The 22,841-nt window shown below is 30.7% G+C and overlaps 5 protein-coding genes across 6 annotated transcripts; 2 read left to right on the plus strand and 3 right to left on the minus strand.

Moving 5' to 3' along the window:
- Nucleotides 1-3,541: 3,541 nt before the first annotated feature.
- On the minus strand, nt 3,542-4,978 carry LOC18009790 (expansin-A18). Its single transcript, XM_006391738.2, has 3 exons — nt 4,780-4,978; nt 3,968-4,283; nt 3,542-3,854 (listed from the first exon to the last, which is right to left on the minus strand). The coding sequence occupies exons 1-3, from the start codon at nt 4,922-4,924 to the stop codon at nt 3,542-3,544; spliced, it is 774 nt and encodes a 257-aa protein (XP_006391800.1). The 5' UTR covers nt 4,925-4,978.
- Nucleotides 4,979-5,056: 78 nt separating this feature from the next.
- On the plus strand, nt 5,057-5,182 carry LOC112088969. The gene is given in 3 exon segments (XM_024159554.1): nt 5,057-5,095; nt 5,097-5,142; nt 5,145-5,182. Coding segments are annotated over 3 exon segments (123 nt in total).
- A 2,254-nt stretch (nt 5,183-7,436) lies between these two features.
- Nucleotides 7,437-9,310, minus strand: LOC18009655 (transcription factor bHLH125). The gene is made up of 3 exons (XM_006391739.2): nt 8,941-9,310; nt 7,964-8,368; nt 7,437-7,717 (listed from the first exon to the last, which is right to left on the minus strand). Exons 1-3 carry the CDS (start codon nt 9,289-9,291, stop codon nt 7,658-7,660), a joined length of 816 nt encoding a protein of 271 aa, XP_006391801.1. The 5' UTR covers nt 9,292-9,310; the 3' UTR covers nt 7,437-7,657.
- Nucleotides 9,311-16,513: 7,203 nt separating this feature from the next.
- On the plus strand, nt 16,514-18,700 carry LOC18009854 (probable aminotransferase ACS10). 2 transcript variants are annotated; one of them, XM_024160181.1, is made up of 4 exons: nt 16,514-17,257; nt 17,331-17,444; nt 17,568-17,728; nt 17,818-18,700. In XM_024160181.1, exons 1-4 carry the CDS (start codon nt 16,727-16,729, stop codon nt 18,668-18,670), a joined length of 1,659 nt encoding a protein of 552 aa, XP_024015949.1. In that variant the 5' UTR covers nt 16,514-16,726; the 3' UTR covers nt 18,671-18,700. The 2 variants fall into 2 exon arrangements, with proteins under 2 accessions (XP_024015949.1, XP_006391802.1); XM_006391740.2 differs by having other exon boundaries at nt 16,515-17,257; nt 17,809-18,700.
- A 136-nt stretch (nt 18,701-18,836) lies between these two features.
- On the minus strand, nt 18,837-22,317 carry LOC18010032 (probable LRR receptor-like serine/threonine-protein kinase At1g12460). The gene is made up of 2 exons (XM_006391741.2): nt 20,513-22,317; nt 18,837-20,434 (listed from the first exon to the last, which is right to left on the minus strand). The coding sequence occupies exons 1-2, from the start codon at nt 21,673-21,675 to the stop codon at nt 18,931-18,933; spliced, it is 2,667 nt and encodes an 888-aa protein (XP_006391803.1). The 5' UTR covers nt 21,676-22,317; the 3' UTR covers nt 18,837-18,930.
- Nucleotides 22,318-22,841: the final 524 nt, after the last annotated feature.

Genomic DNA, 22,841 nt, shown 5'->3' on the forward strand with positions numbered 1-22,841 from the left:
GTTGATAAGAAGAAGTGAAGAGGACGACATTAATTTAGTTGATCATAACATGTAAAATTTTCTTTAGCTCGATGAAGGCTTTGAATTGAAGGGAAAGGTTTGCTTTTATATATGTATAGATATCTTTATGATTATATGAATATATGTTCATATGCTAACCAATATGATTTTTTTTTGGATATGAAACTAAAGAAGGCGTGAAACTGTTTTGAGTAAAGTGTACGTCTACATATTTAATGAATAAATATTTTTGAAGTAAAAGAAAAACACACTTGAGTATATATTTTTATTTTGTGGATGACTAAACATTCGTCAAAGTTGTATGTTTTAGTCTTATATACTTCTGATCGGTTTCCGGGGCATGATCAAAGTAATTCAATAGTTTTTTTCCTTTTTCAACGAAGTAATTCAGTAGTTAATTAAATAGAAGATCATGCAAGATAAATCATAAAAGTAATACTATCTATACTATTAAAAGAGAAAGGTATGTTGTGTCCAAATATGTTTTAATTAGTTTTCTACTATTCTATGTTTGGATAATTTCTGTTTATGTTACCAAACAAGTTAATTTAATATAATATTAATAAAATAATATATTTTTAATTTATATTTTAAAATAAATTCGAAAATTTGAATTTGAATGATTTGTTATAGATTTTCTTTAATTTAAGTTATATTATTTATCAAAAATTATAAAATAAGTTCTTATTATATTTTTACAAAAATATATGATATCAATTTAGATCTAACTTACATATTCAAATTTAAGTAATATTTCAATGACAAAAATAAAAATAATATATTACTGTATATTTTTATTAAATCACTACAAAAAAATGAGCATATTGTATCAGTTAATTTGTATTATTAAACTAAATGATTTTAAATTAAATTACTTATTAGTAAATGATATAAAATTTATGATTTAACATCAGTTATAATAATTGATGCTGTTCTTTATTTATTTGATATCACTTGAATAAAATTGATACAAATCTAAGATAGGTTACATCATTTAAAAAAAACTGATACAAAATATGAATTTTCATCACTTAAATAATCGATGTATTTACTAATTTGTGTTAAGATCAGTTAAAAAAATGATACAAGATATAAATCAATTAAGTAAAAGATGCAAAGTTGGCATCAATAATAAAATGATGTCAACATAGTTTCTATTCAAAAATCAATATTTCTTTTTCAAATTTCCTTTTTATTTTGAATAAATCTGATCCGATCCTACCTTATTTTGAGTTAAGACATTCAACATCGAACATATAAATTTATAACTAAAATATCAATATATTTACCAGCTATCCTATATTTTAAATGAAACAAAAATTGTATAAAAATTTTCCTTGATAAATAACTCATCAACGTCTTTGAATGGATTAAATATATATATGGAAAGCATAACTTTTTTTTTTAACGTCTGGAAAGCATAACTTTTTTAAAATAAAAAATTCAACATCTTGAATCAATAAAATTGCAGTTGATAATAAGTATTGACTAAATAATATAATGAACTTCTGACAAAAAAACAATATAATGAACGTACAAATATTAATTAAACAAAAAAAGTTAGTTGGAAAGAAAAAAGGAAAATCAGTTTAATGTGCCAGATTTTCTCAATCAATCAAATAATTAGTTATTAATTTCACATTTATTACCTTTACTGTTTTAGAAAATGATGGTGCCGTTAAAAGAAATAGATATATATTTGCTCCCAAAAATATAGTGATATCTCATACTTTGTCTCACAATCTAACTAATTAGATTTTTTTTACTCACCCACATTCCTCTTTCTACGCCCACAATCGCTCTTCTTCCACCCACAATCCTTCTTGCTATATTATCTAAGGAAAACACCAGTTTTTGAAATCAGATGACTGATAACTCTCATAGTTTTTCAATTTTAATTTTGTTGTTATGCACAATTTTTTTTATCGATGCAGATATAGTGAACTCCAAAATCGATGCTGAGATGATCGTGTGTGTTTCCTACATGGCCTGGAGAAAGAAAATAAAGGTACTCTAACACTTTATGCTATTGGTTGTTCTAATGTAACTCAAACAAATATTATCAATGATTTTTTAAGAGATTTCTTATTATTTTTTTACTTTATTCTAAATTTTGTAGAATGAAACCTTTTCAGGATATCTACTCATGAGTAACTTATAATCGTTATACTACAAGTAGATGAAATAGAGCATACAAGAAGTATTGATTGTAAGATGAAGGAACAGAGGCAAGGGAATGAAGATAGATGGAGGAATTTTATTTCGATTAAGATCTTAGTTTTTATCTTTAGTTTTTTTTTATTGTAAAAAAGATGAAGTCTATAGTAACTGATTTTTGTTTATGATTTTTTTCTCATATTTGTAAATGAAAAAATTGATCATGATGTAGTAATAAAAATCTTTTCAAAACAAAAAAATTGATCGTGATATGGATAATGGAAAAGATTTTTTTATAAAGAAAAAAATTGAAACAATATTTTTTCGTTAATCAAACAATTATTTCTTACAAATATATTATTAGAATCATTTATGAAAATTGATATTAATTATAACATCAATTTATTATAACTAATACAAATATTTAACATCAATTATAACATATGTTACAAATACTAACATCATTTATATTAATTGATTTAAAAGTTAACATCAGTTTTTGCAACTGACATATATTAACATCAATTACAAAAAAATTGATGTAAATTATTTGCATCACCACATTCAGAGTCATTTTTATAAATTTATAAGTAATACAAATATTTTAAATAAGTGATTTAATACACACTTTTTTGTAGTGAATAAGTCTAAAATTTTTAATATTCAAACTTAAAAAATATAAATAATATAAATAATATAAATGAATGAGTTATAATTATATTTCAATAACTATGATCTTTTTCGGATTAATATTAATGTACATATTATAATAACATTTTTATAATTATTATACCTATTGAATTAATATAAACGGATGAATTAAAATAATATTTCTCTAATCGCAGTCATATATATATTAGAAATAATAAATTAATAGAAATATAATATATATAAACAAAAAAAATATTTATCATTCATTAGAAAATTATTTATAAAAAACAAAAATATAAATTATATTACAAAATTTGATGAATTAAAAATAGTTCCCGTGCGGATGCACGTGATAGAATCTAGTTATAGATTAAGCAGTAGTAATAATGTACATAACAGAAAGATTACGAAAAAAAACCGTCATATTGGTTGATAACTCTTGAATTAGCTAGTCTTTGTTGCTCTCATCAATTCTAAATTAAAATGAAACAAAAATTAAACACGTAAAAGTCTACAATTTGTCTCGTTGAAGCAAACGAAGGAGATATATCCTTTTCTCAAGAACCAATGATGGACAAAAAATAAAAATAGACAAGAATTAAGTACTAATATATATAATCAAACCGAGTTATTAAAAAAAGTAGCCTCTCGGTCGATTTGCCTCAAGAACAAAGGGCAAGAACGGTTTTCCTTTTCTTTTTCAATCAAATAATCAGCTAAAATTAGCTCTGCTCTTGTAAGTCTTGCCTGCGCTCCAGCTAGCCGGAGCAGCATTCCAAGCATAAATGGTCTGACGAGTTGTGTAAGAAGTGACTCGGAACGAGAGAGATTGACCATAGAGAGAAGAGAAAGCTTGGTACGAAGCTCCCCAATTATGGCTCATGTTGATCCAGTTCGTGCGGCTACCTTTAACAGCCATTGACTTGATATCACCAGCACCACCCACGTTCATTACGTACACAAGTAGCCAATATCCATTTCCTTCAAATTTGAACCTGATTCCTCCCATCCTTCTGCATGCCACTCTGCATGTATTGTTATAAAACAAATGTAAGAAAAAGATTAAAGAGAAACTAGAGAATTGTAATATCTTATGCATATATATATATACTTGTAATGTAAGGTTGTGGTGGTTTACCTCCGGTATGAGACGGGGACGATACCAGCCTTCCAATTAGCGATTTTCATGAAAGCCGGTTTAGCTAAATCAAAATGGGCACGTGGCGGATTACACCAGCCACCATTGTTGGAGTTTTGGCCCCAATTGGGTGGACATATGTTGGTTGCAGTCACCACGGTGGCTGGTGAACGGTAGTAGCAGTTAGGCGAGGACACGCACCGTATTTGGAAACATTGACCGCAAGAATAACCATCGTTGAACAGCACTGTGCTTAGTGCCGTCGTGGCCGCGCCGTAGCCGCTGTCCCATAGGTTGCCGTAGCCACAAGCCCCACCTGATCGACGTAATATATAACATGGTCAAGCCAACAAAAATTGTCTATTACATTTTAATGATAACTTCTATATGTACATACATTTTCATGTTTATCCTTCCTTGTTTTTTTTTTTTTTATGTTAAGTTGTCAAATTTAAATTGTTCTTACATTCTGATATTATTTTAAGAAATTAATGCGGCTTCAAAGTGAAAATGTAGATAAATAAGTAAAAATTTGTTTAACTATAGATAAGTTTCGTTTTAACGGTCTATTAAAGCAAATTTATTGTTTTGAAATGATTAAATTTTTGAAATTACTATATAGTAAAAATATGATTGTAATTTAAACCTAATAAGTAGATTTCTTCCTCCATACAATCTTAAGCTTATAATTAAGATAATTTGTGTTAAAATTAGTAGTGACGTTAATCTTATATTGATACGTGATCTTACTATGTAATATAGACCGTGTTCTACGTACATAGATTAAAACATAGAAAGTATTTGAATTATACCCATAGTTGCGCTAGCAGTCTCGTCGCCATAGAAAGTGGCCGAACCCCGGCGCCACACGGACCCGCGATAATACGCCGTTGATGTTCCGAACATCGCCATCGCCAACAAAATAACCAAGCACTTACGATACAAACTTTGATCCATTTTTTTTTATTTCTCTCTTTGAGGGCTCCTACTCTTGTTTCTCTCTGATAAGCCAAGTCCTAAAATTGTAACATCTCTCTCATATATATAATGAATATATACAATAGAATGGCTTACATTTGTTTGGCTAAAATGAAAGGCAAAAAAATTGGTGTCAACGTGAGACACACTAAGAAAAGAAGTGTATCAGCAAGTGAGGAATAGACGTGCATTCATGTTTGTTTGGTCTGCGCCTCCCTTAGCATTCTAATTATTTAATCTATCTTGACTTTAATATTGTTTTGTTTAGGCCAAAGTGTACCAATGGGTTAGTAGAATAACATAGCACTTCACTTATATATTATTCTTATGTTTTTGGTTTACCTCCTTTTGTACTGATAAAAATATATATATTATGATACACTATGTTTTGGCAAATTTTCCATACATAATCAAGTGATAGTAGTTTTGGTGGTTAAAAAAACTTATGATAAGGCGTCAACTCGCTCCCCTAAGTACAATTCCTACTAAAAAGGTGAGAAATTGTGTTTTACTTTTAAACATTGTTTAAAAATATTTTATCGAGTCAAATTATGCTTTTAGAGACTTTAAATTCTTTGTAGTGGAGTTTCTATAGGTTTAAATTATTTGGAGAAAAATAACTATTTTGGGTACAAAATGACCATTTGGATATGAAAAGAGCTTGCATAAGTATCTTAATTTTAATTCAAACATGGATTGTACTATTGTAGGATCGTGTAGAACTGTAAGAGATTTGATACTTTTTAAAACTTCCAACCGATGAATCAAGTTTAAATTTGATAAAAGATAGTATTTTATTTGAAGGTGATTTGAGATCATTAATCCAACAGTATGACCAAATATTATGTCAATTCTCGTGCAAACAAGGCAATGTGTCTTGTGAATGATGATAGAAGCTGAGTCAATACCGATCGGTCCACAATGGTTTCACGCGGATAAACCGATGAAAAGTTAGGACTGATTAGTCCAATGACCAGACGCTGATTTTCAGCCCAAATCTATATATTTTGCTCTAGATACCATCCAATTCGATTTCTATGATTTATATACCTTAGGGAGAGGCAAATCGATTATTCTATTCAGTTTTTGAGTTTTTAAGATTTGAGAGAAAATATGTTAACCTTATTGACAATTTTGGAATTTTTTTCTAAGCCTCTTATTTATTTTATTGGATTATGTATCAGTCTTTCGTTATTTCATGTTCTGCTTTGATTTTTACTTTTTAAGCCCACTAAATTTTTTTAATGTAATTTTTTACTTTATGGTGTTCTCAGAATCTCCCATGTTGCTTCCATCGACCTCTTTGCCAATGTTCTTACCTTAGTCGATGCTTGACTCACGTCTCACTCCTCTTTTGGATAAGATTGGACTGCTCGCACATACATATAATTTATCTGTCCACCTTGAGGGGAGTAAACGAGATTTTGAGGAATGTTTCTCAACATCTTAAAATAATTATAGACGTCTTACATGTTGCCTAATTTATTCTTTTAGATCCTTATTGTAATTGCATAAATTATATATATATATATATATATATACATTGATACAAGTCATTGAAAAGTGCTTTCTAATTAGTTTATTTTTGTATGAACAGATTTTAGTGTATCTCAAAAATGTCAAAATCTATTATATTAAAACAAAAGCACTTTTATTGCTTGCATCCAAACACTCCTAAAGTTTTTTTAAATAATTATTTGAAAATTATTTTAAAATTATTTTATTTTGTTGCGATATTATTTTTTAAAAACAAATTTTTTATATATAAAACTAATTTCGAAAAATTAGATATCAATTTAGATAACTAAAGATTTCTTTAATATATGTTATACTTAATTTAAAAATTTAAATATTTAAAAATGCAATTTAATTTAAATCTAAGAAGTTAGATATTAAATTAAATTACTTTAGACTTCTTTAAATATAGTTTAGAATTAATTTAACATTTAAAATTTAAATAATATTTTTATAATAACACATGTGATTAACGAATATGTTATTATAGTTTTTTAATCATAATCAATCAGTCGAAAATTTTACATATTGAAAATTGATAAATATTTATGTTATATAATAACTTGATGGGATATGTTAGGTTTTTTTGATAATTGTGGTCTTATGTGAGTTAAGTTATCAAAATATGCAATATATTAAACTAAAAATTATTTTAAAATTAGTAAATATTTATATTATATAGTAATATGAACGGAATAGTTAGAATTATGTTTTTATAACCAGTCATTTTAGATTAATAGAATGAATGAGTTAGAATTATATTTTTTAATAACTGTACTTTTTCGATTAATAGAATGAACGGATTATAATTATGTTTTATGATCGCGGTCACAATAATACAAAAAAAAATTAAATACAATATATATAAACAAAAAAAAAAATCTTTGATTAAAAAATTATATCTATAAAGAAAACATAAATTATATTATAAAATTTGATAAAATTCTCGTGCAGATGCATATGATAAAATCTAGTATTGAATAAATTAAAAGGTATCAAAATGATATTTATTTTGATATAAAAAAGATTATATAATGATAAGATAAATAGCAATTTGTAACTGTAGCTCTAAGCACTCAACACTAAAACAATATGATCTTAGTAGCTAAAAGCTCAAATAAAATATACATTAGAGTTTAGTAAAACTCCATATTCAAATGACGAAAAATCATAATACTTGATAAATTCCTTGTATGGCTACATATTCAGTATTTTATCTTTAAGCTCCGAAATATTGATCTTTATTCCATCGTCGACCTGAAAATTTGAAACCATGATATATTGCAATTACTTATTTTTATAATAAAAGTCAAGATTTATGGTCATAGCCTAGTGACTTTTACTAATTAAAATTACTATTGTAGCATGTGTATAGTTTATATATGAATTTTAGAATATAGAAAGATACTATAAGAAATACTAGGGAACTTATATGTTATTTTCGTTGAAGATTAATGTTTTCATAACTTATTTCTCTTAATAATTTCGAAGTGATAAGTTTACCTGAGAAACAATGGTGTGCATGAATCTCTGTTGCACCCTAGTTGAGAGGCAACTAACTACACTAAGCCTTACTTCTTGAGTCAAGATTTGAAGAACACTCGAAAGACAAGACTTCTTTCGTCCGAGACAACAACTTATGATGATCTCAACACCGACCAAACAAGGTATGATCACAACCGTCATGTGTTTGTCATCTATACATGAACATCTCGATGATGATGTTGATAATGATGATGTTGATAAACTGCTACTTGTGCATTCCTCCGTATATGGATGAATTGTAACTGTGCCCCGTACGGATTTTTGTATCCGATTTCTCTTTTCGTTGAGTTCTTTGATCCTTTTTTCTAAGTCTTTGATATAGTTCACTGCTTGGCAAACGTGATCTGCTGTCGCGCGTTTACCCTGCATATTAAACGATATGGTCATTTTCATAGATAAAAAAAACGATATGGTCATTTGTATAGTAACTACTACTAATTATTTGATTCAAGAGTGTAGTTAGAATAGTTAGTGTTGAGGAAAAAAATATATTAGTTAGTGGGATGTTTCATTATCGTCAGATTCGAATTCAAGTAAATTCACTTTAACTAAGTATACAAATTTCATTTAACTTTTCATCTTTAAACTACCTGCAAAAATAGTTATACAAATATATGAATTAATTTAACTAAATATTATAAGTTTACTAGTGTGAAAAAATTATACCAATTAATTTAATGTAGCTAAGATATAAACTTATAGGTATATGAAGGATTTAAATATGTATAAATTTAAAAAATAAATGGACGTATTTATTTTAGTAAAATCTACAACAGTCTACATTTCATTTTAGTAATAAAAAAAACTGCGTAAGTCGCTTTCCGTCGCACGTAATAAAGAAAATTGTTTCTTAATCAGTATGTAAGGAATATAATGGATTAAAGATGTGAAATAGTTATTAAGATAATCAGATAAAAGATCTTATAGATAATTACCTGGATATATTGAAATGGCAAGAGAGATCTTAGACTTTTGAAAAGAGATGAAACTTCTATTCTTCTTTGCCTTTCAGTGTCTCTGTGTTTCATCTTCTTGACTTCTCGATCATCATTCCCTTTGTTGTCTTCACATAAACTTCTTTTCTTGTTGCTTCCGCCATTTTTGTCTGTGATAGGATTGCAATCATCATAGTTTTGGTATGACATAATCGGCGAAAGAACAAAAGAATCAGAAAATAGTAATCCATCTTCGTCGGTAGAATCAGGCATAAACATTGAAGGAACAAAATCCATATTTTCTTGGTAAGAAGATAATCTTAGAGTTTGATTTGTGACTTTCTTGCTCATGATGAGACTCTTTATACTTGTCTCCAAGATTTCTTCAACTTTTTCTTCTTCCTCTTTAATAGGACAGATGTGATGACAGGTAGTGACTGATCTCGAAGAACTTAATTTTAATTAAAATCTCCATTAAGATATGAGTAGTTGGGATTAAATATTGGTAATATTATTTAAATAAAATTTGGCACTGTTCATTTAGTGGCTATTGAATAATCACGTCAAAGGGGGATGGGAACATATGTTTTAAATGTGCTTGAACATACATCTCAACTTTTATTATACATCACCAAGATTTTCAACTCGAATTGATATCTGTTCCACGATAATTCGATACTCCCTAATTAAGTTTCTTAAACATATATATTTTAGGTTTAGAATTTTGCTTTATATAGATAGTGATCAATAGATATGTTTTAAAAATTCTTATGCAAAGTTAGATTTTATTTACAAGTATAACTCTATCGAATAACCATCGTTTAGTTACAAAGTTATATATAGTTCTCAAGAGCAATAACTAAATTCAAAGGATATAGTTGACATTATTGACAATTTATTACATGTCAAAACTCTATAAAGTTTTTCTTTGTAAAACACAGAAAAAGAAAAACAATGGACATTCAGCATGTACTTTAGCAGATTTATTTGAGACTTAACTTGAATTTTCAAGCAACACTAACATATGCTTATTCCATTTCAAATTAAATGTCATTTTTTTCAATTATAAATATTGTATTCTATTTGTGTAAATTTGCATATAAAACACGCAGTTTAATCCGAAATCATAATTAATCAAAAATCACTGAAATTTTAACATATTTGTAATCTCTTGGAAACACATTTAAAATGACAATGAACTTAATCAAAAACACAAAACGAAAAAAATTAATGGTCATATATACAAATTCTAATTAACGTTATTTTGGTCTGGAAAAGACTTGACAGCGAGAGTTTAGACTTGGGATCTTTATCCAAAAAAAAAAGAGTTTAGACTTGGGATCTGAATGTTATCTCTCGCGGCATGGACCAAAATTCATTTACTGTATTTCTTTTCTTGCAGCATGGACCAAACACTTGTTTCGGAGGAGGACCGAAAATATTGGTTTGCGTCAATTAATATAATTATTACAAACTGTTGCTATACTTTGGCCATCGTTAATTTGTTAATGTCATCTTTTTTTATCTTTTTTTTTTGAACCTTCATCTTTTTTTATCTTGAGTAGTAGTGATATGTGAAGTAACGTTTAAGCCACGTATTTACAATAGTAAGGGCTGCGCTGGAGAGATTTGTCTACCACAAGCTTGTGAAGTACAATGGAGGCTGAGAATTACTTAATTCATAATTAAAAGTTAATCATAATGAGTTAGTGTAGTGAAAAGGAGATTAAGACAGATTTTTGTATTTGATATATTAATGTAACGCCCAATTATTAGGGAGTGTTATTGCAGATGATAACGTGGACACTGAAAAAACCATTAAATGGTTTGCAATAATTGTTAGTGTAGTAAATATTTGTATTTAATAGTGTATTAAATGTAATAAGTAAGGGTCAGGATTAGGTCTGACATTTTGTTAAAAGGGGACCCCTAATTGTATTGCATGTCCATTTTGATCTTCTTGCACATACAGATTTGTAGGTGATGATGAATTAAATAATTAATGATGATAACATGATCATTAAAATGTTTATACTATGTAAATAAAATTTTCATTCAGATCTAAACCGGCTATGGTGTCCAATTCAAACCGGAGTTATGAACCGATTAAAAGAAATCTCATAACAAAAACTGTACTACATACCATCGTTATAGAAGTGCCGAGCCCAACAGATATAAGAAAATTTGATTGACTAATTACTTTCCTCTTTTCTCATATATCAAACCTTTTTCTTGCCAAACATATCAATCTTTATCTGAAACTAGATTTTGCATCCACACTACGCGTGTGTATTTTGTTAATAAAAATAATATACAATTAATTATATTTATTAATATATAAATTTTATATATTAGTGTTTTAATAATATATTAAAATATTATAGTCTTGATCTAATAATTTTTATGTACATTGTGATATTTTAACGGTTTTGTTTTAAATCTATATACAGTATATCATATTTCAAAAATATATTATTTAGTCAAACACTTATAAGTTAATATACCAAAACCAACTAAAATTTTTACAACTTAATCAAATGTTACTTTTTAAACATAGTATTAACATGATAATAAAATATTATACATTCACTTATTTAAATCAAAAAGATATTTTTTTTCATCATTTTTACTTATAAGTTAATCTTTTTTCATTAGTTTGTTTAACAAATACAAATTTTTATTTTGATAAATTAATTTAAAAAACAAACTAATAATTAAAATATTTGCTTTGAGATTAATAACAACTTTAACTAAAACAATAGTTGAATATGAAATGAATAAAATCACACAAAATTTGTGAATAAATATATTTTTGTCAATTAGTAGTGTATTTAAATAATTTTAAATGATAATATGTCATCTCTTCTAATAAGAATGAAATTTTCTTATCATCTTCTTCATTTTTATTCTTGTTATATCTGTTTTTTCAATGAATCTATCATATTAATTCATTTTAATAATTTATATATGATTATATTCAGTTTCATCATATTCATTCTCACTTCTAATTGTAATTAAGTAGATAAAATCAGTACAATTTAATACATACAAATTTATAAAAAATAAAATAACAAATTGAACAACTCAAAACTAAGAACTTCTACATTAATCTAATGAATTCTAAATTGAATATATAAAATGTAAATTTTTTGATCATTTTGCATAATATATTACATGAGAAAAAAAATATTACATACTTTCGCATAATATATTACATATTTCGATGATATGTTTTGCATATGTTAAAAAAAAAAGAAGAATATAAATCATAAATATTAGTTATTTCAAATTCTACATGAAAAGTTTTAAAATCAAGTAACTTAAACTTGTATAAGTAATTATATTTTTTTATAGATAATAAATTAAATTTTTGATTTAAACAGTGATAATGGAGATTTTAATATCATGTTGATTTTTTCTTGGTTAATAGAGATTTCTTTATTTTTAATATATTTTTAATCATAATATTAGAATTATGAAACTTTTTTTTTAATTTATAATTTTGATATATACGAATAAAAATAAAAATTTAAATACTGAGGTGGATGCTTTGAAAATAATATAGCTTTAACTATCATTAATAATAGAATAATTTTAATTAACAAATTTTCCTATATTATTTTGTATTAACAATGTAATTTTATAATTTAGAGAAAATTTTAATTTTAGTTATTGATGTGAAATAATAAAATTGACCTTTTATATTTTATGTGGATGTCCTTAGAGGCATATAGCTTTAACTTTTATTTTCTTTAAATATATTTGTTTGTTAACAATATAATTTTTAAATTTAGAAATATTCTTAATTTTAAATATTGATGTGGACCAAGATAATTGAACTTTTAAATCATATATGGACATTCTTAAAGGCATATAGCTATAATTTTTATTAATAATAGATTTAGAAATCAAAACTGAAAAATCTCACACGAGGCTCGTTGCGGCAAGTGATTTTAGCCTCTCCTCTTTATTATGAGGCTTATCGAATGTATTCAGATGCTGCTTGGTCAGCTAATTGTTACTTTTGTGGTTCATGTTGGGTTGTTAAAAATCATTCAGATGCTATGTTATTTCAAAAAATTTCCTTACATACCTCAGTCTTCTCCGCTATGTTTTTTTCTCTATTTTCAGTGTTTGGTTTTTCAAAAGTGTCGAGTATCAATCACTTGACATGTTTCTCGAATTGCTTGAAATTTATCATTGTTTTCAAATTTTGTGGCCAAGCTTTGGAGATTTTATGATATCTTTTTCAATATTAAAGCGGCTTATAGTGTCTTTGTTTATATCTTTTTTCATTATATTCTTTATAATTTAGCTAATAATTAAACATATAGTTTAGTCAAGTTTGTTCTTGTAGTGGCTTTATTTATATCTTCTTTCATTATATTGTATGTAATTTAGCTAATAGTTAAACATATAGTTTAGTCAAGTTAGTTCTTTTACGTTGTAATAACTCATTTTTTAGTGAAACCTTACTCTATCTTTTGTCTTAGTTTATTTTACATGGTTGCACACACAGGAAAAAAAATTTAAAAATTATTATAATTATGTGACAAAAAAATTGGATGTTCATATAAGAATCTCTAAATATGTATGTATATATCTAATTTAAATTTAAAATTTCCTATTTTAATATTGTTTATTTTAGTTTCTTATTATTAATATCAATTTTATATATAATTTTTTTTTAATAATTTTAAAAACAATAATAGAAGTTGGAAATTTTTTAATTTTCAATGTTGAGGTGGACAAATAAATTTGTTTATAAGACCAATAAACTTTTTTAATTTCCTTTTTCAGCAATAATATTACAATTTGTAAATTTTCCTTAATTTTGAATGTTGATGTGGACCAATAAAATTGATTTTTTAAATCCTATGTGGATACATTCTTAATTTCCTTTTTTCAGCAATAATATTACAATTTGTAAATTTTTCTTATTTTTAAATATTGATGTAGACCAATTAAATTGATTTTTTAAATCCTATGTGGACACTCTTAGAAGCATTTAGCTTCAACTTTTATTAGTATATATAAGAAGATTCAATGTTATGATATAGTTTTACATTTTCCAAAAAGTAATAATATAGTTTCGATTCACTGCTATCCATTGATATCAAATTGATCTTTGAATCGATACTGTTAAATTGAAAACGTTATCGCAAGTTTCTGAAAAATACATTTTGACTGTCAAAGTTTAACCTTTAATCATGATTTGGGGTAATTTCGAAATTACATAGTCAATGAATAAAATTTTACAATCCTTATTAGTAAAGTTTTACAGCATAGACGCCAAAGTGGGTGAGTATGACTGATTGGTGAATGGTGATATGTCATATGTCTCACCTATGCATGACCAAAAAAAATAGCTCTGATCTGTATTCTGTTTATAAAAAAATTGATGCATATGCAATATTGATTGCATTAGCCCATATACGTTACAATAACAAAGTAACGAAACAAAAAAGTGAAAATGATTTTTTATGTTTACTTTATCTAAATCAAAATCCTAAGTGAACAATATATGATTCTCCACGTATTTCCCATACCAATAATCCAAAAAGAGACACCAAAACATTACTGATCACAATAGAATCACAATAGTTATGTTGGAAATCAATTCAAAGTCTCACATCGGAAATTTAGACCAATATAGTATAATATATAAATAATATTTAAATCCAATTAATATGAAGTCTTTTGGGAAGAAACCCAAAATCAAATCTGTGTGGACTTTGTCAGTTTACCCCAAAGCGGACAATATCATACTAATTAAGAAAGTTGGATATGAGCTTAAAAAGCCCAATAAATAATATCAGAGCCCACGTTAAAAAAAAGTGGACCTGGAAAAGTTGGTTAAGCTAAATGTTCGTTGTTGTGAGAGGAGAAACTCTCAAGATAACCTTGCGATTAAGATGTACAAAATGGTACTAAATCAATGGTTGCTTCTAAACTTAACCCTCGAGCGTCGTCTTCTCCACTCACTCAACATCGTCATCATCATCGCTGTCGTCTTCTTCACTCACTCAACATTTTTCTTTATGTTGCACGTACCCGTGTCATGCATGGGTGATGCCGATTTAAACTAACTCAGAGATATGAATTATGTGTTTATAGGTTTTAACCGTGATAGTCCGAAATCTATCTGTTGAAATACTTTTTCTCTTAGAAAATTTAACTAAGAGCCAGACTAATAAACATATCGTCAATCAAATTAAATCTCTCGTCTCTTAAGCTATGTGCAAGAGTTGTCGTGCTTAAGTACATACAAACTTGAATTTGTAAATCTTCTATCTTTGAAAATGTGATAGAGTGTATATATATCTTATGACCTTAATGCAATATAAGAAAACTTTTACTACATCTCTAGGTTTCTTAGCAAGTTATATGATTCGATTTGACAATTAGATATCTTTCTTAAACTTTACAGTATATAATCATGTGGTTATGATTATTTCGAAAAGGAACCACAAAAAGTCTTTAAATCGAAATCGCAAGTGAAGTGAGGAGCCCACATGATGATTCATGTTATATAACGACCAAAACCGTAGCCATCTCAACTTGAGGCGGAAATACACACAGAAGCCAAATCCATGTGTACTTATCAACATCTGTCTCGCATTATTTTTATAAGATAGCAAATATTTTTGTTGATTATCGCTTTTTTTAAAAAAAATTGTGTAAAATGGATAGCCCGCTCCTATAAAATTTGTGGATAATGCAATTTGGGGGAAAATATAAGGACATTATTTCTGATATGGATTTTGTTTGTACTATCTACATTTTTCGACCATATAAGAATAGATATGAATAATACTACTACTATCTACATGCCAGCTGGGATTTAATTTATAATTTTAATTGATTTCTTTTTCTTTCTTTCTTTCATTTACTATTTCCTCAAAGAGAGAAATGTTTTATTATGTTCGCAAGTTTTGTTAAATTCTTGAAAAACAAAACCTCTAAAAAAAATGTAGAAATCATTGAAATTAAATATGTAGAAAATATTGAAAATATGTAGAAATTATTGGAAAATATGTAGAAATTATTAAAAACATGTAGAAATTATTGAAAAATATGTAGAAATTATGGAAAACCTCGCATTCGTTTTGTTTTCCAATTTTAACAACCTCATATTACACCTTGTTTAGATTGATGAACGTGTAATATTCATTCGCATTTTAGCTAGTGTAAAAATAGAAACTAAAATATCCATTTTTTTAACCCATTTTTATGCAATGAAAAGAGTGTAATCAAATAATTTTAGATTCAGATCCAGATTCACTCAACTCCAAGTCAATCAAAATTCTCCATTTGGACCGCACATCTGAATCTTACAGTATTATGGCATATAAATCCAATTACATATCCCAAAATAACATCTGCACACTTTAAATAAATAAATTACTTCCATTTTCCATATTATACTTTTATTTGAAAATCTATAGCATAAAGACAGAAAGTTCCCAGAGAATCCAAAACTTTAGGGACCCAACTAAAAAAAAACAAAAAGCAAGGGTAATATGGTAACTTACACAGGCTCATCTCTCCCTCCAAAAATTCTCAACGACCCAAAATCTCCAAGGACCGAATGAGCGTACACCGCTCCAATAGAAATTCCAAAAAACAAAATCCGATTTTTCGTTAAACCTAAAATTGAATTTGTTTCTCTTTCTTTCAATCTCTTCGCCGTCGAACCCAATACCCGTTAACCCGACCCGGAAAACCTTCAAAGGCTCCGATTTTGATTCTAAACACTTGCAACCCAAAACATGAGTTCACTACAATGACCCGTACCGAACCCTACCGGAGCCGGAGCTCCAATTCTAATTCCGAGAATCCCGGAGACGGCGGAGCAAGCGGCGGAGGAACCACCGCGATGAGGGTTATCGTTCCGTTACAAGGCGTGGTTCAAGGTCGTGGCGGTTTGTTCTTAGGCTCTGTGATTCCTTGCGCTTTCTTCTACTTTCTCCAGTTTTACCTTAAACGAAACCGGAAAGACGAACCCGATTCCGGTGAACAAAACTCCGCCTCGTCTCCGAACTTGGATACGAATTCGGGTTTTCCGGATCCGACCCGGTCACAATCCGCTGGGCATCTCACGGAGCTTACTGGTTTGCCTCGTTCCCTCTCTCGGATCCTCCTCTCGCCGAGAAATTCCGGTGGATCCGTTTCGGTTTCGGGTCGGGTTAGTTGTGTAATCAAGGGAGGAGACTCGCCATACTACGTGGGTCAAAAACGGGTCGAGGAGGATCCGTATGATGAGTCGGGTAACCCGGACGGAGTTATCGAACTTGGTTTAGCTCAGAACAACAAGGTTTAATCAAAATTCTCATTTTTTCACCTGTTTTTGTGATTTTGTGGATTTGACTATCTCTTTCTTCTTAAAGTTGTGCTTGGATGATTGGGTTTTGGAGAATCCAAAGGAAGCAATCTCAGATGGATTAAGTATCAGTGGCATTGCTTCTTACGAGCCTTGTGATGGACTTATGGAACTAAAAATGGTTATTCAAGTTCTCAACTTTTTTCATCAATAGCATAAAAATCGCATCTTTGGAGTGTTTTGAGATCTTCTTGAGATGTTTATTATGTGTTCCTGAGAAAAGTTTTCTGGATTATGATGACAGGCTGTGGCAGGATTCATGTCTGAAGCAACCAAAAACTCGGTTTCTTTCGATCCATCACAGTTAGTGTTAACTTGTGGTGCAGCTTCTGCCATGGAGATTCTTTCCTTCTGCTTAGCTGATTCCGGAAACGCCTTCCTTGTTCCAACTCCATGTTCCCCAGGGTAAAGTTTTAGCTTTTAACTCTCTACTGCTATGAGCCTATTGTATGATATCGAATCTTTGATGGGGCATTCTTGTGTAGATATGATAGGGATGTGAAATGGCGAACCGGAGTTGAAATCATACACGTTCCTTGTAGAAGCGCGGATAATTTCAGTATATCAATGCTTGTGCTTGATCGAGCATTCTATCAGGCCAAGAAACGAGGTGTCAGAATCCGTGGCATTATCATTTCAAACCCATCAAACCCCATGGGAAGTCTGTTGAGCAGAGAGAATCTCTATGCTCTTTTGGACTTTGCTCGTGAGAGGAACATTCATATAATCTCAAACGAAATCTTCGCTGGGTCTGTCCACGAAGAAGAAGGAGAGTTCGTTAGCATGGCTGAAGTAGTTGACACGGAAGAGAATATCGACAGAGAAAGAGTTCACATCGTCTACGACCTTTCAAAAGACTTGTCTTTCCCTGGACTTAGTTCCGCTGCTATCTACTCCTTCAACGAGACTGTTTTATCTGCTTCAAGAAAACTCACAACTCTCTCGCCTGTTTCATCTCCATCCCAACATTTGCTCATATCTGCAATCTCCAATCCCAAGTTTGCTCAGAGATATGTGAAAATGAACAGGCAGAGATTGCAGAGGATCTACACGGAACTCGTCAAGGGGTTGAAAGAGTTAGGCATCGAGTGCACGAGAAGCAATGGAGGATTCTTCTGTTGGGCGGATATGCGAGGATCAATGTCGTCCTACAGCGAGAAAGGCGAGATTGAACTGTGGAACAAGCTCTTGAACATTGGCAAGATCAATGTTATACCAGGATCTTGTTGTCATTGCATTGAACCGGGATGGTTCCGGTTCTGTTTCAGTAATTTGTCTGAGAGAGATGTGCCTGTAGTTATGAACCGCATTAGAAAAGTTTGTGAAACATGTAAATCTCAAAATTGATTTATGCTTATTTGATTTTGATTTTCCCTCTGATGACTCTTTGTATCAGTGTACTAGCCTGCATTCGGATCGGTTTTGAGTAAACCGGAATTTTACCAAGCTTGGAAAGTGAGCAATTTTACCAACAAAAGCGACAAAAGAATCGATCTTTTTATTCCCTCCGGTAAAAGAATACAAATTTTACTGAAGAATCAAGTCTAAACCGGAAAAAAATGAACTAAACACTGCACAATTTCTCTGCAAAATCTGAGCCATATTTCTCATGATCCCATTCCATTTCTGATCAATTCAAGAACCTGCACAACCTCTGCCATGCTCGGTCTCTTCAATGGACTCTCCGTTGTGCAAATCAGACCTAATTTCATAACTTGAATCAGCTCATTCTCTTCAAACCCTCTCAATCTTCTGTCAAAACAATCAGAAGCCGACCCTGTCTCCAACAAATCCCTCACATGGTCCCTTAGGATCAAAACTTCGTTTTCCGATGGAGACTCCACCGGTTTTCTACCAGTAATAAGCTCAAGAAGAACCACACCGTAGCTATAAACATCACATTTGTCACTCACTCTCAAACTCTGAGCTAGCTCTGGAGCTATGTACCCAACCGCATTGTGGAACTTGGTTAAACCGTAGCTATTCAAAACCGGAAGAAACTTTTCCAAACCGTAATCCGATAGCTTTGCCTCGTATCTGTCGTCGAGTAGTATGTTGGTAGACTTAACATTGAGATGAAGAATCGCAGGTTTACAATCATTGTGAAGGAAAGAAAGCGCCTTTGCAGTTCCTAACGCGATTTGGAACCTTCTCTGCCAGTTCAACTCAGTGTTTCCATGGCTGCTGCTACTACTACTACTGGTTCTATGGAAGATTCTTGCGTGAAGATTATCGTAAAGGCTTCCGTTTGGGACAAACTCAGAAAGAATTAACTGCATTGTCGTGGAAAAGTAGTAACCTTGAAAAGAAGCAAGATTCGGGTGACTTAAACCTCCAAGCCTTCCAATTACTAGCTCGAACTCTTCTTGGTTTTCGATTCTTCCTAAAGTCTCGAGCTTTTTCACTGCAATGGAGACCCCTCCTTCGAAAGATGCTCTATAAACCGCTCCAACCGATCCTATCCCGATTATGTTATCCTTGTCAAGCAAAGCTTTCGTTCCCGCCTCCCAATCTTCATACTTGGAAGGCAAACTCTTGCTGAACAGAACAAGTTTCCCGAACGTGACACCGCCATTGCCAGATTCCGTCGAAGCCAAGGTTGTTGTGTTGTCGAAAGCGACTGTGTCTTCTTCGTGGTTCTTCCTTCTTTTACGAGCTCTAAGGTTCAAAACAAGAACTAGACAGATACCAACCAAGATCACAGCAGCAGCTACAATAACAATGATCACAGAGGTGCTTAGAGCTTTTGCGTTTCTTGATCTTGTTCCGTTTCTGAGAGGATTGCACGGTGTTTCGAGAGGATCACCACAGAGGAAAGGGTTGTTGGAAAACGAAGAAGCTCCCGAAGCTTGGATCTTTGGGATAACGCCAGAGAGGTTGTTGTAAGAAACATTGAAATGTGTCAGTCTATTCAAATTCACGAGGGAAGAGGGTATAGGACCCGAAAGCAAATTCTCTGAAAGATCAAGGAACTGTATTCTCGTGAGGTTCCCGAGATTAGGTGGAATACTTCCATCGATTCTGTTCTGATGCAGATCAAGAATCTCTAAGTTCGTTAAGTTGAATAGTTTCTTGGGGATCTTTCCTTCTAAAGCATTCCCAGAAACATCTCTGCAAACAAACAATAAAGATTGAGGAAACGAAAACTCGCTAATTGTTTGTTGGAATTTAAGAGATTGAAAGACTCACAGTTCAAGAAGTAGTCTGCAATTGCATATATCCTCTGGAATATCGCCAATGAGATTGAGATTATGCAAATTCAAAACCTGTAGAAACACCAGATTTCCGAGCTCTCCAGGTAGCGTCCCATCTATAGAGTTATCGCCTAATCTGATCACAGAGAGCTTCTCCATGTTCCCAATACCTAAAGGTACACTCCCACTGAGCCTATTTGATTCCAAGTCCAAAAGCTTAAGACTTTTGCATCCGGTTATACCGCTAGGTACATTTCCGATTAACTCATTCGAAGAAGCATCCAAAAACTCCAAACTTTCACTGCAATCAACGATCTCACCAATCTCCCCTTTAAACCGGTTTCCAGAGACGTTGAAATAAGTCATGTTCTTGAATCCAAGAACCTCCAAAGACATTAATCCGTCGAAAGAATTGCTTCCTACATCGACATGTTTCAAACCCTTGCATTTCGAAATCTCCTCAAACACAACACCAGACAACACGTTTCTTCTCACAGACACAAACTCGAGAACCGGGATATCGCAGATCCTAGGCAACAAACCGGTAATGCCATTGTAAGAGAAATCGAAACCGATGAGATTGTTACAGTTTATGATTGATTCGGGGACTGATCCTGAGAGATTGTTGTGAGACAGTGAAACGAACTTGGTCTTGTAGCAGAATCTGAATAGAGAATCCGGAATCTCTCCGACAAAACCATTTTTCGACAGATCCAAGAACCTTAGATTAGTTAAGTCACCGATAAACTCAGGGATGGAACCAGACAATGCATTGGAACTGACATTGATATTCCATAAAGTCTGTAACTTTGAGTAATCCAAAGGTAAGTTACCTGTAAATCTGTTACCAAACAGATTCAAAACCCTCAAAGAAGTTAAACCGGACAATGCCGGAGTTAGGGTTCCGGCGAGACTTGTGTTCCAAAGAACGATCTTGTCGACGAATCCTTCTGGGTTACAAGATACGCCATTGAAGCTATTACAGAGGTCGTCGTCTTCGTCAAACGAAACCCAAGAAGCTAAGCTGTTGTACGGATCGTCGATGATCTTGTCTTTGAATCGAAGCAGAATCTCTCGTTCGGTGATGGAATCCGACAAATCAATAATGTAAGCAAATGTGAGAATTACCAAAATCAGGAAGCGAGAAACTCTTATCATTCTCAAAATCGAAAATCGGAATTTACCCGATTGGCATTGTCGGTTATCAGATCCTAACCCAGACCCAAAACCCGGTTCGCAAAGCTACGCTATTTTCAGTAGCATTTTTTGGAAATTGAAGAAGAAGAAGAAGAAGAATACATAAGTAGCTGCATTTTAACTTAAACCCAATCCTCGAAAGCGAAGCAAGAATTAGAAATTAAAAAGTAGAAGTGTAGAACAGAATCGGCATTCTAATTTTCTTGGGGATTGAGCTTTAACAATTTCCATTTTTCAGCATCTTCAACGGCTAAAAACGACAAAACCAAAGTCAAGAAAAAAACCAAAAAAAAAGGACCTCGATAAGCGATTTTTTCAAGAATCACGGAATCAAGAACAAGCCTTGATCAAGAAACATAGAATAAGATCTGGGTGTTTTGAGTTTCCAAACTAAACCCATTAATTAAAAATAAATAAGATGAAAGTTTCATCTCAGCTTTGAGAAGAAGAAGAAGAAGAGTGCGTGGAGAGTGTGCCTTGGCTGGAAAAGTGGAAAGTAAGCAGGTGAAGCAATTTAATACTCTCTTTCTTTCTCTCTCTCTTCTGTAAAGGTTTTCTCTCTCTCTGTGAATCGATACATCTGTGTGGCTTCCACCATGTGAACAAGAACCACGTGCAAGCTTATATTATATGTATGTGTATGTGTGAATATATATATATATAGAGAATTTGTATGTATGTATATGTGTTTATTAATATAAGAGTGGGAGGATGGTGTCTGTTTGTCTGTACCATCAAGCATTTATTCTCTGCCTATACCAATCCAACATTCATAAATATAATTCACAACCTACAAAATTAAATAAAAATAAGTTTATAAATCAATGAGGTTTTCTATAAAATTGATCATGTTTTCTAGATTCTATAAAAAATGTACCATGTACATTTTTTAATAAATAAGAGCTTCAATTCCCAATTATGCTTTCTGTCGAAGTTTTTGTGTAAACTCCTAGAAATAATGCACTGAGAATCATAGATACTAGCGTATATGATAATTGATAAATATACGTATAGACGTTGTTTTTTTTTTATTGTATTGAATTTATAATATGACCGTTGGTTAAGTACGGAACTATTTTTCTTTTTTGTATATTTCGAAAACTCAAAGTCTGACTTCTGCTCGTAAG

Source organism: Eutrema salsugineum, unplaced genomic scaffold (genome assembly GCF_000478725.1).
Source record: "Eutrema salsugineum unplaced genomic scaffold, Eutsalg1_0 scaffold_8, whole genome shotgun sequence".
In the NCBI taxonomy this organism is placed as follows: Eukaryota; Viridiplantae; Streptophyta; class Magnoliopsida; order Brassicales; family Brassicaceae; genus Eutrema; species Eutrema salsugineum.